The sequence below is a fragment of the Gopherus evgoodei genome, chromosome 1 (genome assembly GCF_007399415.2).
Source record: "Gopherus evgoodei ecotype Sinaloan lineage chromosome 1, rGopEvg1_v1.p, whole genome shotgun sequence".
NCBI classification, from domain to species: Eukaryota; Metazoa; Chordata; order Testudines; family Testudinidae; genus Gopherus; species Gopherus evgoodei.
Window position 1 is genome coordinate 323,613,614 of NC_044322.1, and position 20,286 is coordinate 323,633,899.

Here is a 20,286-nt window from a genome sequence, read left to right on the forward strand (position 1 = left end):
AAATACTGCCATCTCAGCTTCTGATTCCATTCTATACACCCACCATCTAGTCTCAAATATTAAATACAATTTAATTTAAAGAAGAATTACTTTTATGGGGGTTCTCTCTCTCTCTCTCTTTACATACAAACATTTACCAGAGAGATGAGTCCTCAGTGAGGACTAACTTCATGCAATGCTTCCACTTGTAAAGTTCAGCCATTTTAAAATTATGTATGCATCCAAAATATTTAAATCTCTTTACAAAAGGAAAAAAATATATTTGTGCCTTCACATAATCCAACCACGAGCGAACAAATTTTGCTCATATTTCCAAAAAAAAGTCCATCTTTGGCTTATGCCCAAGTATGAGAGATGTTGGTTAAAAGGGAAAAAATTTCAGGAAGTTGTGAGCAAGAGAAGACAAAGTCATAATAGAGGTCTCTATAGTATTCTTTCTTGGTTCCTCATTAATCAATTAAGGCACCATATACTTATAAATCTTTTATCCTAATCTTGAAAAGCTGACACCTCTGGTAAGCATTAGCTGTTTAAAGTGCACAGATGTTGTATTTAAAACATGAGAACATTTATTTTAAAAGCTATATACTTTCTCAATACTATTTGCTGTTTTCTTTACTATTCCTGAAACTGTCTGTGGTTGAGGGTTTTCCACCTCTCCTACTGTGTATTTTGTGAAGCACTTTAGGATCCTAAGTGGTGCTACAATAATAAAATTATTATTTAATCTTACTGAACTTAAAAACATCTTCTAAGTATTTAGGATAAAGGAAAAGTGAACAAAAATGTTATTCATATTTTTTGTGTGGCCCATCTCTAAATTGAAAAGTGATTTAAATAGTATTTAGAAGTAGACAGAAAGTTTTCTTTATGTGCAAAATGAAACAAGGAAATAAAGACACAATTAATAAAGACAATGTTAACGTATTCAGAGATACAATGTTAATATACTCAGAGGTGTTGGTGCTACTGGCTGCCAGTAGTCATGTAGGAGCTGCAATATAAACAAAAGAAAAACTACTCCGATTAGCAAACTATTCAGATAGCTTTCTACGGATGAGGGTCTTACCAATTTAATTCTGCAACATTTATGATAAATTGGGTGATCAATATTTAAAAATCATATTTGTCCAATCACATTGTAGAAAATATAGAATGAAATGCATTCTGTTTAAGGACATTTCTCACAGCCTGTGATTTAAAATGTGTTTGCCATTCTACTACAAATCGAAATCTAAATATGTTTACCTTTGAAACAAGAAGTGAAATAATTTCTTTAACAGTTTCTTCAATCAAGTCATCTATTTTTGAATGGTATTGTTGCTGTGTTTTAAAAGACAAAGAAAGCATTAATGTGTATATGAACATAACACTTTTGTCATAAGTCATAAATTGTACAAAGCTGCTAACCCTGACAGATCAGATTCACTTAAAATTATCATTTTGAACATCAGAAGAACAAAACATTGAAAATGATCCACCCAATCAACACTTTCTTACATTCTGTGTTGAAAATTTTCCCATGTATACTGTTGAGTTAAGCAGCTAATAGGGTTATTATTTAGATGAATTGAGTTCTTATTCTTATTCAGGCGAAGGAATGTGAAGGATACTTTTTGTCTTCTCCTCTATAATTAAGGTGGCCATGTATTTTTTTTTTTCTAAAGGATTGGTATAGCTGGAGAAGCAAAAGGACTAGAAAAAGATTTAATTAATACAGCATTTCATGTCTGACAACTCTCATTCATAAGTTATTTTAAATGTCCTCTAGAAATAAAATGAGCTCCCAATTGTTCATTCTAAAAGGGCCTTTTTGTCAGCTTACTGAGCTGCAGTTTATACAAACCTTACATTATGCTCAAGCAAGGACAAAATTAAAATGTCATCAACAAAGCTGAATAGATGGTAACAAATTAATAGTCCACAGAAGGCATAATAAAACAGTCCTCATTCTCCATAGTTTTTTTTCCTGCTTTTTCATGAAAAAAGATGTTTTTAAGTAGGTGCTATTTAAAATAAATCTGAAAGATTTTTATGCTTTCTTTAGATAATACTACAGAGTTCCATCCTGAAATTAACAGGAGCTAGGACTCCTATTCTGCTGTGAGGGGACATCAATTTAAATAGTAATTCTTCCTTTAAAAACATTTATCTGACAGCAAAGATTGTCCTCAATAGCCACTTCACAGAAAATGTGACTTGTAAAGACTAACCCTATCCTGATAATTCAAGGCTACTTGGAATAGCTAATAACATAATGCTTGGAGTAAAAGTACTGAGGTCAACATAAATATTAGCCTAGCTTAGCAGCTGCCAGATGAATAGTTTTCTAAGATGTAAGTTTTTGAAGGCCATTTTTCTTCTGTCTGAAAGTTTCCATACAAATCAAAACATTAAATTGGATCTGCTTAATATGCTCAGGAAATGATTTTCCAAACAATAAATACTTACTGTAGCCACATTCAAATTAAAGGAGCATAGGGTTATGTTATGTAACTTCTCAGTGCCCCAAGTACTTTTTATGGTATGTTGAATCAATATTTAAAAAAAAATCTCCCTTTAAAAATGCTAATAATTGAATATATGCTCATGCAGATCCCAATGCACATCTCATTCACTCTGAAGAGTGAATGAACCTAATGCAAATACACAGAGAAGCTTTCTGTGGCTGCAGTACAGACAAGTTGTTGACCTTCGCCCTACATCCAAGGGGGAAATTATTAATTTTTTGAACACCATAAAATTTTGTTGACACTTTAAGGGCCCAATTCAGCTAAAATAGTCAGTGTCTTTTGTTGTTATGCAATCCCAGCAGACCATAGATCCTGCCTCTCCAGCAAAAGTATCCAAAAATTGATTTATCACAGATGTCACCCCATTCCTCCTACACAATCTCCTCAACTTTAGTGAAACAGCTGACAGTTGCAGAGTTAACCAAAAGTTCATGCAAATGACCTCCACTTCTAATGCCCCAAATCCTTATGTTTTCATTTCCCTCCATTCTCGTATCCCACCACCATCCTGATCACCTATGATTTTGCAGGAATTGGGAGTTAATCTATTGTTGGCTAAAGTAACTCTCATAGGAATAAGTTGAGAGAAGAGAGCTTAGGCAAACCCAAGCATTCAAAAATCTTGATACAAGATCCTCAGAGAATGAGAGATTATTTTTTAATAAAAGAATTGGGGTTATTTTATTTGCTTCCTGGTTTTGGAACTTTTAAGGTTAATGTTTTCAAGTTTTTCTCTGCAACCATGAGGGCTATAAACTTTTTTTTCTTTTAAGCTGAGGTTCTCATGTAATCATTTGACTCAGAAGCTGGAGCTTCAAGAAAAACATCAAACACTATAAACTTGCAGTAAAACTGTGAGTGTTGGCAACGCTGCATGCATGATCCTTGCCCAATAGTCCAGTTTTGGAAATTATCTGGAAGAGATATTTATGGCAACATTTGACCTCCACCTCTCCAAACTCTCCCTAGTGAGACCATTGGATAGTATAAATGATTCTTTCTGAATGGATGAAGGAATAGAAAGTCAGAAAAATAACACACTTTTGGTCATTTTAAAATTCTTCCTTGGCTGACGTATTGTCCATTTAGGGGCTGGGAGGGTAGACAAAGAGATTTACAGAACTGAACTAATTTGAGCATGCTCAACAGAATCTCCTAGCATCACTCCTGAGATCCCCGAAGGAGACATTGCAAAATGTGGCATCCCTTCCCCAATGGCTCTGGGATATTTTCTTCTAAAAATATGTGACCAATTGCAGCAAAAGGAGGTCCATAGAGTGTCAATGGGGAGACTATTTTCAGCTGTGGTGAATTTACCATGAGCTAAGAACATATAAGATTTCCCTTTCTGGACCAGAACACTTGTCCTTCAGGTGTGGTATCTTGATTCTGACCGTGATAACAACCTCATCATTTGGAGAAAGACAAAAATGCTAGGGCTGTCAAATATTTAAAAAATTAATTGTGATTAATCGCATGATTAAAAAAAGTAATCACAGTTAATCGTGTGATTAATCACACTGTTAAACAATAATAGAATACTATTTATTTAAATATTTTTGGATGTTTTCCACATTTTCAAATATATTGATTTCAATTACAAGACAGAATACAATGTGTACAGTGCTCACTTTATATTTATTTTTATTACAAATATTTGCACTGTAAAAAACAAAAGAAACAGTATTTTTCAATTCGCCTAATACAAGTACTGCAGTGTAATCTCTTTATCATGACTGTTGAACTTAGAAATGTAGAATTACGTACAAAAATAACTGCATTCAAAAATAAAACAATGTAAAACTTTAGAGCCTACAAGTTGACTCAGTCCTACTTCTTGTTCAGTCAAACACTAAGACAAACAAGTTTGGTTACAATTTGCAGGAGATAATGCTGCCTGCTTCTTGTTTACAATGTCACCTGAAAGTGAAAATAGGCATTCACATGGCACTGTTGTAGCTGGCACTACAAGACATTTAGGTGCCAGATGCGCTAAAGATTCATATGTCCCTTCATGCTTCAATCACTATTCCACAGGACATGCATCGATGCTGATGACAGGTTCTGCTCAATAATGATCCAAAGCAGAGCAGACCGACACATGTTCATTTTCATTATCTGAGTTGGATGCCACCAGCAAAAGGTTGATTTCTTTTTTGGTGGTTCAGATTCTGTAGTTTCTGCACTGGAGTGTTCTTCTTTTAAGACTTCTGAAAGCATGTTCCCCACCTTGTCCCCCTCAGATTCTGGATAGCACTTCAGATTCTTAAACCTGGGGTTGAGTGCTGCAGCTATTTTTAGAAATCTCACCTTGGTACTTTCTTTGGGTTATGTCAAATCTGCGGTGAAAGTGTACTTAAAATGAACAACATGTGTCGAGTCATCATCCGAGACTGCTATAACATGAAATATATGGCAGAATGTGGGTAAAACAGAATAGGAGACATACAATTCTCCCCCAAGGAGTTCAGTCACAAATTTAATTAACACTTTTTTTTAATGAGCATCATCAGCATGGAAGTATGGCCTCTGGAATGGTGGTCAAAGCATGAAGTGGTATACTGATGTTTAGCATATCTGGCACGTAAATACCTTGCAACACTGGCTACAAACAGTGCTATGCAGATGCCTGTTCTCACTTTCAGGTGATATTGTAAATAAGAAGCGGGCAGTATGATCTCCTGTAAATGTAAACCAACTTGTTTGTCTTAGCAATTGGCTGAACAAGAAATAGGACTAAGTGGACTTGTAGGTTCTGAAGTTTTATACTGTTTTGTTTGAGTGCAGTTATGTAACAAAAAAAATCTACATTTGTAAGTTACACTTTCACGATAAAGAGATTGCACTACAGTACTTGTATGATGTGAATTGAAAAAATACTGTTTCTTTATCATTTTTACAGTGCAAATATTGGTAATAAAAATAATAATATCAAGTGAGCATTGTAAACTTTGTATTGTGGGTTGTAATAGAAATAAATATATTTGAAAATGCAGAAAAACATTCCAAAATATTTAATAAATTTCAATTGGTATTCTATTGTTTAACAGTAGCATTAATCGTGATTAATTTTTTAAATCATGATTTTTTTTTAATCACATGAGTTAACTGTGATTAATTGACAGCCCTAAAAAATACTTATACTGCACTTGGCCACTTGTGCATTATTGCATTTGGGAAAGAGAGGAATTCTCTCCCAATTCCTGTGATGATGAGTTTACATTCTGAAGCTACACCTAACCACACCTTGTTCAATATTATACTATAATCTTTATTATTTTTTGTTCCATTTATGTGCACTTAAGTATCCTATTTGTTTTTTATTAAACTGCTGCAGCACATTGGACTAATATTTTTACTGTTATCACTGGTGAATCCCAAGTCTTTTTCCTTGGAGGGTCTTGGAAATCAATATCTCACGAATTTATGAATTTAAACTACTATTGCCAGTGTGTATTTATATTACATTTCCTCTGGTCTTTTACTGCCAAGCCACATGAAGTGTTTTAATCCTTCTGGAGTTAATCAGAATCCTATTTGGATTTATTAATCAAAATTACTTTGGAGTCATTGACAAAGTTCACCAACTTGCTGCCCACCATTAATAAATATATTAAGAAGCATTAGCCTCAATACATGCCACTATTCAGTTTTCCCAGTTTAAGGAATAGTTAAAGAATAATGTCTGCCTTCTTTCCTTTACAAGCATGACAGGGTAATGAGAGTATATAATTTTGGAATATTTAAGAGAGTTTCCCGATCTGTAAATTGATTTTCTGTGAAGCATTCAACAACCTAGTACAATGGCATTTCCTCTGCTGTTCGAACTAAGCTACACAGTGACCAACCCAAGTCTGTTTGTTTCTCCCTGCCCAGCTGCAGCTCTCCTCCAGCCACCTTGGTCCCAGCAGTTTCTTCAGCTTGATTCTTCTGTAGCTGTTTATCATTCTCAAAATAAAAAATGTTACTAGGTAACGCTGAAAGTCCTACAGAATGTAAGTTACAATGTTTAAAATAGGTTTAAAACCAATTAACTTCAATAACAAAAACTATTAAAAGCTGAAAAAACTTCAGGACTTGGCTTCATGTACAGTGCTTTAGTGAGGCAACTGTGCTGCTGCAGCGCTTTAGTGAAGGTACTACTATGCTTATGGGAGAGCATCTCTCATCAGCGTATTTATCCACCTCCCCAAGAGGTGGTAGCCAGATTGGCAGGAGAAGTTCTCCTGTTGATATAGTGCTGTCTACACAAGAGGTTAGGTCAGTATAACTATGTCGCTCAGGGGTGTGGATTTTTCACATCTTGCCTCAGATTCTCAAGTGTTTTGTTACCGAAAAAATGTCTCTTTAGGCTCCCAATCATTTGACAGGCTGAAGACACGGACTCTTACGAGTAGCACCCATTGGACCTCAGTTCAGAAGGACACAGAAGTGATAGCATTCAGCATCCAACAGCCCAAAGTGGCATCTGATGAGGTTGACAAGTCAAGTTTGAAGCTCCTAGAAAAGTGGTAAAAACTGCTAGGAAACACAGCTGTCTTGTTCTAATCCTTTTCCTTTCAACCCATGAGATGGCTATATCCGCAGCAGAATGGACTGGGGGTGCTGTTGGAGGAACTTGCACTGTTGACTGATATGTGGAAAATATACAAGATTTTAACCACCTGGGTATGACGTCACACAAACCCTTTCTAGGAAACCTGCCCACCCATGAAGAAGGCATCTGACTGTCTGAATGGATGAGCTCTATTTAACCAGAACAGAATGGTTCAGGCCACATCCAAACCATGCCAAACTTCTCCTTGTGGGTTTGAGCAAACAGACAAAAGCCAGGGCATGCGTTTCTTGACTTACATGGTGAGAATTTCCTGAACTGGAGACTTCTTGAGAAGATTCTGAGGCCAGCTTCATTTTTATGACAAATCTGATAAGACTCATTATAGGAAAGGGCCGTGATGTCTCCAACTTGTCTGACTGATGTAATCAGAATGAGAGGAAATCTAAAAGAACTGTGGTCACATGTTTGAAAGGGAGAAAAAGAGAGAATTAGAATCTAATTTATACTCCAGACAGAGGAACTACATGGTCAAATTTTGGTTTTAAGTGAGACAGTACCGTAACAAAAAGGTTGGTAAGGGATGAATTTAATTCCTCCACCTCCTCTCTGATTACCTTGAGAGTGGCCTTACAAAAATGCTTTTCCAGACTGTGATGAAAGACCTTGCCTTAGAAGGAAGTAAGAAAACACAGAACAAGGTAAAGGGTCATTTGAAGGTTGAGGAGGACAATACCAAGACCTTAGACACTAGGGTGGGGATATGAGTATTAAGGAGGACACATACTTTCCTATATTTCAAAGGACCCTTGGGAAAGGGAGAAATTAGATAAATGGATATTAAAAAGCCCTTATTGAGAAAGCATCCATGATATGTGATGATGCCTTGAACTTGTGGCAAAATTTAGGAACTTTTTTGTTTTTCTTGGTGGTAAGATTAAGATTAATTTTTAATTTTCCATGCAGATGCATTGAGATGCCAGGCTCTTGCATACATCCTGAATTCAAAGAAAGGAAGCCAAAGAAGCACGAGGTATTCTGGGTCATGCTGAAAACTTGAAGAGCCATTTTGTATCTTTTCTTCAAGGAAGTCTCATGCTTTCAGAGTAAGAACCTGAGACAGTTCCCTACGCTGCTGCTGAGAGAGGATGATGAAGGCAGGCTGGAGCTCTGGAGACTGCAGTGCCACATGGCAGCAGCACAGGAAGATTTCTGAAGAGCCCCTTCGCAAGGACTGGAGCTCTGATGGCTGTGAGGGTATCTGGCTGGCAGTGCATGAGAAGGGTAGTGGAATGGAATGAGTAGAGAGAGTGGGGCTGTTTATCTTCTGCATGAAAGGCCTTCATGAAAGTGCTGCCTTCCCTGAGAAGAAGGTGGAAGGCCTATTCTCAGGACATTGTCTGAACAACAAGTAGGGGTAGAGGTGGATTCACTACTATGGGATGAGGTGAAGAGGGGCTGAAGTCTCTTGGGTTGGCTCTGATGCTATTGGTCTTGTGTTGACATGCTCCTCTGCATCGAGGTGAGGGAGATTCTTAAGCTGTCCGACTCAGTCAGTCTTGAAAGGGCGCGAGAGAGACATCACAACTGCGGCACCAAGAACAAGTCATAGTATCACTGCACAGCCATGCTCAGAGTACTTCCTGCACATTCTTGTGTGTTCTGCTCCAGGAGGCTCTGAAGGCATGTGCCTGGAGCGGGGCAGAAGACAAACAGAAGAAATTTCTGGAACCAGCCTGAAGAGCGATTTCAGCTGGATGGGGTGAGAAGAAATTTGGCATCTGGTGACTGATCACTGCCTAGCAAGTTCAAACAGCAGAGGAAATCCCTCTGGTCCATGTTGTTGAATGAGCAGGAGCAGCAATAGGTAGTTTATAACAAGCAATGAACATAGACAATTCACAAAGAACAAGTAGTTTCTAAAATGAAAGGCACTTACCCACTGACCAGCAAACTGGATCAAATCATGGAAAATCAAAGTAGAAAAAGCAGATGACGGGGAAGAATAGGAAAATGGAAAATTAATTGTGGCTAAAATGCTAACTTAAATAGATGAGCTAAGGAAATGAGGAGCACATCCACCAAGACAACACAAAAGGGCAATCAACAGAAATGATATGGCTGAATAAAATAAAAATAAAACTGCCTGTATCAATGGTGTGATAAATATATTTTTGCACAAGGCAGGAATAATTCTTGGTGTCAAATTCTGACAATTGGTTTCCCTCCTCCACCAAAATCCAAACAAATACAACTACATCACCACCACCACCACACACGTACATCAACATTGCAAAAGCAATATTAATTGTGCATCAGTATTCTGGATTACCTAGAGACCACTATTACCCTCTCACCACAGCACAGAATATTCCTGACAGGAGTGGGAGTATTCTGTATTCAAATGGAAGATGGGGCAGTAGCCAAGTATGGATGTATATTCACTCAAAAAGCACGGGCCATTGCCCCACTGTAGAGTCTCTCTCTACAGCCCCATTTGTACAGCACCTAAACAGTGGCCTTTACACAGGTTCTGGAAAAGCAAAAGTTAAAGGTTAATAATTGTACTCAATGATTTCTCTCCTCTAGCTAAAATTTTTCAGGTGTACATGTTGGTGCAAATGCCAGCCAGCGCATTAAAGGAACCAATTAAATATAAATCTAACCAATTGAACAGTTTACTGTAAAGACCGATGCTTTGGCTCAGTTGTGTTATTAAGACACTGTCATAAGCAAGGGTTGTTCTCAGATGCAACTCAGGAGACGCTCTGGGATGGATAGTGCAAAATCCCTCCTGGTGTCCCCCTGAACACAGAAATGATGGGCATTCCTCTGTTCATTTGGATGGAATAATGGGGGGCGGTTTGCACCCTCAGTGATACTCAGATACTTACATAAACAAAATTAAAACTATGTGATACATTTCAGAAGACAAAATTCACTAAAAAAACCCCAAAGCTATTTTAACCAATATAGTAAAGACATTCCACAGTGCTAGACACCCCTGATTAATCTAAACATACACAATTCCACCTACCTCTTGCCCACCATCCAGAATGCAGAGTTTAGCAGTTTGCTTTTTGGCATCGACTAAAACGTTAAACATTGTACACACAGACGCAGGAATGCGCAAGTCCATTGATTTGTTTGTCTTTTGCAGCTTGAGTTCAAATGCAATTCTTGTTCTATTTATTTAAACATGAATTCACAACATGAAAGTCTGTCATAATTCCAGACAACTGATGTGTAAAAGCAAAACACTAAATGTGTTAATTTAAAAATTAAGTCTGAGCATCAGGTGGAAGCATGTAGGAACACAATACTAGAAGCAGTAGAGTAAAATATTGATCTTGTCAACAGAACATGACAGTGACAGTAATCTCAAGGTTCTGCTTTGATTTAGCTAAATAATGACCAGTAGGTAAACATAATAAATTTAACAATATGCTTCCTAATCCATTATCTGTAAACAATTTTTAAGCAGTAAAAATATAAAGCTCAAAGAAATATTTAGATCTTCTGCATTAAAACATAACAGCTCCTCTATCATGTTAGGATCCCACTTCTGATGCAGATGACTCAAAAATTCTCTTACCGTTTTAATTAAAAAAAGATAATCTTTAATAAAGAAAACAGTCAGTTAAATTATTTCCTTTCATATTAAAACAAAGATAGATACACAAAGAGCGGGCTCTCTTCTCATGCTGGTGTAAATCAGGAGCATCATCACTGCAGTCAATAGAGTTACATTAGAGAAAATTTACTGAAAGATCAGAATCAGGCCTTTATTATATGCATGTAAAAACACGCCTAAATCAAACATCTATGCTACTAGAGAAATATAATTCTTACAAACATTAAAACAGTTCATATAAATCAGCCTAAAAGTTTCAGTTAGTCTCTTCTCAAAAAACTTTCCTCGTATGATTCGCCATTTGATTTGAGAGAGTGACAAGATTTCTCATGTGTCAGCTGCAATATTATTGCTGTTTTGGGACCATTTATGGGTATCTTGAACATAGAAACTCATGCTGAGATGAAGCTTAACATAGCTGAATTAGAATATTCCCTATGGTGGGCATATAGAGGGCTACTGAATAATGTGCCTATCCCACTGGAGATGAATTTACTGAAGAATGGTAATGATCATGTTAAAGACTAAGCTATATGAGTTGTTTCTGAGAATCTTATTAAGCCAATGCACCTGGAAGCCATCTGATTTGATTCAAAAAGAAGTCTAGATCTCGTAATCAGGCCTTTGACATTTCCAGATTTGCCTACTGCAACAAGCTCTACCGTACCTGACACCGAAGCCAAAAGCATCTCAAAAGGTGTAGCAGGTTCATCATGTGGCAGCTTGCCTCCTAATGGAGACAGCTTGTGATGACAGCAATGCCCCGCTACTATTACCTGATCCAGTTCTGATTTACTATAAAAATGCTTTTCTTTAAAGTTCTAAATATACTCGGCCCAACTTGCTTAGAGACAGCATTCCAGATATATCTTGTTGGAATAAACAGATGACAAATTCTTTCATACAACAGTATTTTCTGTGGGAATGTTCACAATACTCCTCTTATATACATCTGGTGGCCTGGTTGGGTCCATAAAAGTCTTGTGAAGCAGCTGACATTGGTCAAACTACATTTGTTGGAGTCAGCAGTGAGTAAAAGTAATTTCCCTGGTACAGTGACCTATGACACTTTTCTCCAATGACACTAGAGCTTGACGTATTTTCTACCCAGAGTAGGTTCTTAGGCATTCTGTAGGTTCCATGCTCTTTAACTAGCAAGACACAATTTCACATTGGCAGTCAATAATCTTGAACCACCTGCACTTTGTGGTGGAACATTTTTTCAAGACCACAGATGTAATTCATCTATTTATGGAAACTGGTCTTGTTACATATTTGCAGTGTCAAAAGATTTCTCCTCTACCAAGAATTTTTGACTGCAAATCTTCTAAGAGTTGTTTTTTAGTTAGATACAGAAGGAATGATAAGTGAAACAATTTTCTTTTAGGCCACTAATCTCAGGTTCCTTCTTGTCAAACAAGACTAGACATATGGTTTTAAATCTTCCTATCACTTTGAAAGCAGTAACACAGACTAAAAAAATTGGCCATAATAAAGGTTTATTTTCAAAAGGGGGGTTTCAAGCTGCAGCCACAAAATTTGAATCTGGGCTCATTTCACATGTGAACCTTCATATTTCTGTCTGAAAAATCGGTAACTGAACACGTGAGAAATAGGTATATGAGCTAGTGATTGTTAATTTGCCATTCTAAATACCAATTTGTGCTAACTATTGTAAAGAAACAGTTTAGGCTTTTGAAATCTCAACCACTATGGTCAGCACTAAGAGCTGTTCAATATTTCTCAAATGATTTTTTTTAAATTGAAAAATTGCCTTTTTTGGAAAGCAAAATTTTTTCATGAAGAATTGTTGATCTACCTTGTGAAAAATGTTGTTTTTCATAAACACTCAGGCTTTTTTTTTAAACAACTTTTTCTATTGAAAACATCAGAAAGATGGTTATCAAATTTTTGTTTACAGAAAAATTGGGTTTCAATAAACAAAAATGTCAACAACCATTTTGATAATGTTATAGCTGATTTTTTTAGAAATATTAAAAATATGTCAACATTTGATAAAATCAGAAATGGATCCTTTTCAAATATATCAAAATGAAAATAACATTGACATTTTAATTTTTTAAATGAAATGAGGCTTTTGTTTTTCAACCCAGCTCTAGTTAGATATATCCAGATAACAGTTAAAATAACACATAACAATATAACGTACGAACAATATCTAGCTTATGCTTACATAGCTTATGCTTGTGTTGTGCTTTAAGATGCCTGAAATCATATTCTGTAGATACTTTAGCAAGTTTGAAAAGTACTTGCACTTTTCTATCACTTTGAAGTGTACATCTCAGTGCAATCTGCCCATCAATACAGCATTTGGCACCTCACTTGACTTTGATAATATGCAGTTCCATCTTTATTAAGATTTTTGGGTGGTCTTCAAAAAGTATTTCTCAACTGTCTTCCATAAACATATATAGTGGACCACTGTGATCTTGCCACTATGTAGCATGAGAGTCTTAGGATTCAATTCAGAGGAAGGTCAGCAAGATAATTTATTAGGACAGACTCAAACTACAACCCAGATCTGCGAGGGATCTGTGTACATCCTAGTGAATTTCAGCACTTATATAATTGTGTTTTACAAACATTGGCTATTTAGTCATTATAACCCCAGGGTGATATATCTTAGTAGTATTATCCCAATTCTACAGATGGGGATACTGAGGCGGAGAGGTTGCATGGTTTGATGAAAGCCACACAGTCAATGTCAGAACCAAGACTGCAATGCAGAAGTCTCTTGCTCTCAGACCTATGTGCAGTAGTCTACAAAACAATAGTGCCATTTATACTTTGTAGCCACCTCTCCTTGAGCCTAGAGACCCACTAACTATTCACCAGAAGAGCCATTCAAGTAGCCAACAGGGAGCCGAGAGAGACTGTAGCTGACTAACTGCTATTAGCAGTATCCCAGGTGGGCACAGGCCCCCTACAGCTTTAAATTGGCATAGGGTCACCCCTACAATTGAAGAATATGTGAATATGGGTTTCAAGAATCCCAAAGCTAGTCTTCATTGTACCCATCCCAACCCCATATATGTATGATCATTGATAAGTCATGAATAACCTGTAATATTCAGTAAAAATCCCCATGACAAACTTTCATCCCAATGATCGGTTTACATTAATTGATGTTTACGTGTTCAAACCTACCTTTGAAAGGAATAGGGCCAGAAACTCACTTTAAAAAACAAACACCACCCAACTGGTAGTAGCTTTATGCTTCAGGGTCAAAAGTAGGAGATGGGATTTGTGGTCTTTGCAGGCTCCCAAAATAGCTCTATTATTTATTTTATCATAACGCTTAGAGTCCCACTTGCAGATCAGGACCCCATTGTGTTCGGCGCTGTAAAAAATACTCCACAGAAAAAAAAGCATTGCCCTGGCCCAAAGACCTTTCAATCCAAGTATGAAACAAAAGACACCAGATGGATACAGATAGACAGGGGTTGGGATGGGTACAATGAACCAATGAGGCAATTTGGTCAGTGTCATAGACAGTGGTCTCAGCACATCATTGTCAAGCTTCCTGCAGGGATCACAGAAAAGGAGGATATTAAAGGAGGATAATGTGGTGGCTTTGTGGCTATTTGTGTGGAATGCCTCCCAAGCATGAAAGGTAATATGGGAGAAAGCATAAAGTACTTGTACGAAAATCAAAGAAGTGGGTGACAGAGGCTGGTATCATGGATCAAATGGAGGTAGGATTTAACATCTCAATAGTGAATGACAGACAATAGATAAGGTGGGGACAGGACACTGAGGACCTTAAAAGTGAAGGCAAGCAGCTTATGTGTGATGCAATAGAGAAGAGTCAGTGAGAGACACAAAGAAATGAGTGACACGGTCAAAGAGATGGGGTGGGATCTTTGCAGCAGCATTCTAAATGGATATCACACATCTAGATGTTCTCATTAACATTTCCTAGATGTTCATTTCCAAATGTGTTACAACTTTTAACAGACAATTTCAAAATATAACTGTACCTTTTGACGCAGGCCTCTATCATATCACTGGCCATAAGTTTAAGTCTCTGCTCTAAATGATGGGCAAATTCTGGTTCTGGCCAGTGCAGATCGAAAACAAACATCTGCAGTGCATCAAGTTTCCAGAAAAGATCTTCTGATGTAGCTGAACCATTGCTATTAAGAAAAACAGAAGATACATTTATAGGACATATTAAAAAAACCCACAGAATTACTTGCAGAAGTGGAGTCCGCCCCTTCTTCCAGTTCACTTCCCACATGCAGCTCCCACAACACAGTTGGGTGTTGCTCCAAGAGTATTGGAGTGGTTGTGGAAGTCCTGTCCTTTCGATTTAATATGACTTCTCTAGGGGGTTAAACAAGTAGATCTGTTCAACCCTTGTATCATGGAGGTGGGAGAGGGAAGTGAAGCAAGCCAAATTCAAGATAAGAGAGGAAAAATATTGGCAGAAGGGGTTTTATTTAAGAAAGAACTTTTTCACGACAGTGAACACTTTGCACATATATTTGCTTGCTCTCACATAATGGGTGGCTAAACCTCCTATACTACTGAAGAAGTATAGTGTAGTAGGAGAGCCACACACAGACGGATACTCTCTTGACACATGCAGATTAACTCCCATCGAGGAAAGTAGTACAGAAGATCTCCAAAACAAGGAAAAACAGAACTCACATTAATGTCAAGAAACTTAACATGAGCAGAACAAAAGAAGAAAATGTCCCTACGTCATTTGCGGTTGCCACAATTTTAAAATTCTCCCTCCTGACCAACTCATAGATTTTAATAGATAGATCTGCTCATCACTAATTACAGTGATACCATTACAAAATTCAGCGGGAATAAACTCCTCCAAGTGTGCTAATACTGGGCCTATACTCTGAAGCTTGAACTGCTGTACTGGGGGTCCTAATGCTATCCACGCTAACATTCCAAGTAACAGCTTTCAACATACTTCAGAAGCAAAAGTGATAAAAATTTAGCATAGCAGCCTTGACTCTGCATTTTAATTTATAAGTATTGCAATTTTCATTCCTATATTCTCATGACAAAAGGCCACCGTCATGAAGGGGTTGACTGCCCTCAACTCCCACTGAATGAGGATGGAGCAGGATTAGGGCCAAAGAAATTAGAGATGGAAAAGGCCTACAATATCTCTCTAATAATGTTGGATGGTTAACTACAGTAATTTATTAGTGGACCTGACTTCTCCAATTTTAAATGACCCAAGTTTTGATGCTTCCCCAAGTTCCTTACATTGATAGTCCTCAGCCTAGTAGATTTTACCGTCAGGTAGACCCATGGTATTTTGCCTACATGTTCCGGCTCACTGATATCCAATAACTCTTAGTTATACTTCCCTGTTACATGCTTGAAATAGAACAACCAGACCTCAAGAGACAGAAAATCTATTGGGCTGACTAGATTCCATCCTCATCCCCATCTTGTGTGCGTATGTTGCCTGTTTAGATTGCAAGCATTCTGACCCTGCCTTTGTACTGAACATAAAGCACCTATTTACACAGTGGCAACAGTTTTTTAATACAAGAAAAATAATAGTCCACTGTCCTGCTAGGGTAGAATTCTTCCTTACAGACTAATGAAATAACTTTACATGGTTATCACATATCTCCCAGATCCCTTGGTAGTGAGTTTTACGCTTATATATGTTACATTATATACAAACATAGACCACAAAATAAGATAGTCAACTGGTATAGATGAGAAAGATGGAAAGAAGGTGTACTAACTAAAAAATAAGATGGGGGTGTGTGCATAAATACACTAATATATTTTCATACAAAGTCTCAATGTATATTGACTTTGATGAGAGTGCCTATCTGAAAGTAAAGCACATTTATTTATCAAATGTGATAATCACTTCTTTCTATTTGATCTGCAGGGATTTTATGCATTTTAATTTTGTCCTCTTTAAATCATATTTCTGCTTAACAGGACTCCAAACTAAATGGAATCCTCTAAGACTCAGGAGGAATCATGTGCTCTCAAATATTGTCAATGTATTCTTATGCACGTTCATTCCCTGGTGTCCACTTAAACTGGTTTCATTACACAGCCAAATAAGGTTTTACAATTATAATAATTATAATAATAGCCATTGGTTCTTGAAATTTGAGAGGAGCTCTGTAATAAACATTTCTTGTTTTTTATATGCTTCTGAGCCACCACTCTTATTTATTATGTAGTTATATATTGCACAACGACTTCTGGAACCATTTTTCTTAAAGATATAGATTAATATTGTATACTACTGACATAAAAGGAGCTGTGACAACAGAAAGAAATAGTGTATTCCAAAACCACACACCTGTCATTTGATTATTACTATTAAAGTAAATTACTCTGGAGGATTCTGATTTTACACTGACAGACTACGATTATTTGTACAATGGTATATACTTTATTTGGGCTTAATCCTGCACTCTGATCTTAACCCAGTAAAGCACTTGGTCCAGTAAATCAGGAAATCCCTGCTTAAGGTCAAGGATATTTTTAAATGGATTTGCCATTTGTACACTGGAATCTAATACTGCTGGAGCAGATTACGATTCAAGGAATTGTAACCAGCTCCTTGAGGCTCCTCCCTTTTCCTGCACCAGGCATATCTTGGTGTAGGAGAAAAGAATTAATTGTTATCATGTAGTGAATTGACTGAGCTCTGGACATAGGAAAAACTCCACAAAACAATGACTCTCATACTGAGAGTCAGTCATTGCTAGCGTAAGAAGTGGCCCTAACTCCACAGGATTGTTGCTGCTTCTGCCAGTGGTGAAGTTTATAGTAACTGTGGAACATCTGTTACATATGTAACAGAGAAAATAATTTAGAAATGGAACATTGGTATAATCAAAACAAGCCATAAATCTAACATAAAAGCTAGGTTCACAACTTGTAAAAACGTAAAGATTCAACGGAAAGGAAACAAAAATTAGATTTAGAGTAATAAGTTTTAATAAACTAGTAGATTGTAAGAAAAACTCCCATTCTGTTTAATTAAAAGCTTTTACCTCCCCTTCCCCCAAACACACTGTCCCAGCCCTCTCAACCTTTCAGCATGTTTTCCTTAGCTGAATCTGACGATAATTCACAGTGCTCTGCACGTCTAGCCAAGGTGTCCTCTGAGTTAACTTCTCATGGGACCAATCAAGCAAAATACTGACTACTACACACAGCACTTTACTTTCTTAATATCTCCCTAACCTTAACATGCAATGCCCCAAATGTACCATTAAATTATAGGACCAGCAAAAACAACTGAAAACACAGTAATGATGTTCTTGTCACAGTGTAATGATAGAGAAGAGTACACATTTAGTGTTCCTAGCCATACATTAAAGGAAAAAAAAACAAACTTGTCAATGGAAATAGCACCAGAACATCTATAGTGATTGAACACAGCGTCTGCATACAAAGTTTTATGGCATATTTAAAAGGTAATGCTAAAAAAAGTAAACATAAATTATTAGTCAGAGAGGAAAATAATTTTAATATTGATGACCCCACTTCAGCAAAGCACTTAAGCACATGCTTAACCATAACTACATGCTTAAGCCCATCCTTTTTCAGCTAAGTATTTAGGCAAGTGCTTAACTGCTTTGTTGAAAGGGATGGACTTAAACATGTGCTTCAGTGCTTTGCTGAATAGGGAACAACAGCCTTACTACCAGGACTTGAATGTTAGCAACATAGGCTAGAATATGAAACCCTTTCTTGTCACTTCACAAAACAAAAAGGCTATGGTCAACTAGATAGATGACTTGACATTCTTAGAAAGTATTTAAAAATAACTCAGTTAAATCATAGTTTCTGATGTGTTTTAGCTCCTCATTGTATAATAAAATCTCCAGCCACTGAAAATGATTAACTGTAAAAATGTCTAAAATGGCCAGCTTTTGTAATAATGATAAAGGAATTAATCCAAAAATGTGATCTGAATTCCACTGAATGCCTGTCTAACATCAATCACTGCTTTCTGAAAGGTGTACAAAAAGAACTTCATACCCCAGATGATGTCCCAGAAGACACTGCTTTTACTAGAATGTGCCATGGCACCAGATGGGGGTGGGTATGCCCCACAAGTGGGAATACACATACAGAGGCCACAGTGAAGAACATATTTGCTGTAACTTGCTCTCTCTTAAACATGATCTGAGTCACTTATCTTGAAACTGAATATTCTAAATTAACTCATGTCCTTACAAAGAACAATGGCACCAGGGGTAGAAGGAACAGTGGCTGGCTCGCAGGCAGCTGTGCAGCCAGCTGTGGAAGCATACTGAAGCTGCTAAGCAAGATGTCTCAGTGAGCTTGTACAATGCCTGGTGGGCTGTTTGTTACTGTTCCTTTCAGTAGAAACGGCACTCTAGCCACTGCCTGCAAGCACTTGTACTAGCTGAATGCAGCCCTTGTGAACTGGGTGTGTGAGTTGACATGTTATTCATACTTTGCTGAGCACTCTCATGCGTCATTTATGTTAACTACCCGGAGTTATTACAAATAGGAGGACGTTCCTTTATAACCTCTTTGAATACTTAAACACTGGTGCAGCTGACGACAGAATTGGCCCTATGGCACTTGTACATATTTAATAACACTCCCTTTCTCACTCCTTTTTTTTTTTTAACAAAGATTACGCAAAATTATAAATAAACAAATACATACATTACATTAAAAGGACATTATTAAAGTTGCAAAGTCAAACAATCAGAAGTTAGGAAATGCCAGAATTATGATTCCTGGGCAAAGGCTTATAACATGACTAAATTTGGGTGCGTTTCCAAGGGGATGGCAAAAGGCACATTCCTGACACCAAGGTCACCCCCTGCCAAACTGCAAGTTCCTGCTTTAAAATCTGAAGGTGCTAGAACTGCTCGAAGAAAAGATCATCAGGATTTTTTTTAACATGGGCAGAACAACGTATCAGCCCCTTCCCCTATTCTCAGAATGGCTGAATCCTTTTGGCTGAAATTTTCTGAAGAAATTTAGCCTGATACAGACAACCAGCATGGAAAATTTCAACCCAATCAGTTAAAGCTGGCAAAGTTATAAGCAACTAAAGACAGGATCTTATAACAGGAAGTGTTCGTCAACCTTACTAATAGTCAGTGCTACATATAATACCAGCCCTGCATATAATACCACCTGTCCTTCTGTAATTTGGGGAGCCTACTATATATTTTCCCATGGGAAAAACATCTGGGTGTAAAAACCTCCAACTAGTGTCCACATATGAAAGATGTAAATTAAAAGCCATTTTTATGGAAGTGCTGTAAGTGCAGATTGTTAGAAGACCACAGTTAAGAACATTAAGTCTCAAGGAAGTGTAACGTGTGGAGGACACTGTTTAAGACAGTAACCGTCAAAGGATAGGAATAAGCAGGTAGGAAGAGGGCTTTTTCTGAAGGGCAAAACGCCACTGAGTTGTGATTCAAAGCTGGAATAATGATTTATAAAGGCAAAAGGATGCAGGTGCAAACTTGTAGTGTTATAGTCAAAACAAAGGGCGTAAAAGACTAAGAATGAGGAGGAAAAAGGTTGACAATTGCTTAGGGGAGCCAGAAAAA

The 20,286-nt window shown here is 37.2% G+C and overlaps 1 protein-coding gene across 24 annotated transcripts in view; it reads right to left on the bottom strand.

Annotated features, from left to right (window-relative positions):
• Positions 1-20,286, bottom strand: part of CADPS2 (calcium dependent secretion activator 2) — a 602,399-nt gene that overhangs the window by 67,781 nt on the left and 514,332 nt on the right. For 13 of the 24 annotated variants that reach the window (XM_030549118.1, XM_030549116.1, XM_030549135.1 and 10 more), the window contains 3 exons: positions 14,704-14,859; positions 10,106-10,253; positions 1,249-1,323 (listed from right to left, as the gene is read on the bottom strand). In XM_030549118.1, coding sequence (XP_030404978.1) covers positions 1,249-1,323; positions 10,106-10,253; positions 14,704-14,859 — 379 coding nt within the window. Of the gene's footprint in view, positions 1-1,248; positions 1,324-9,007; positions 9,023-10,105; positions 10,254-14,703; positions 14,860-20,286 lie in introns of all 24 variants that reach the window. The other 11 variants (XM_030549117.1, XM_030549113.1, XM_030549119.1 and 8 more) reach the window with 1 other exon arrangement.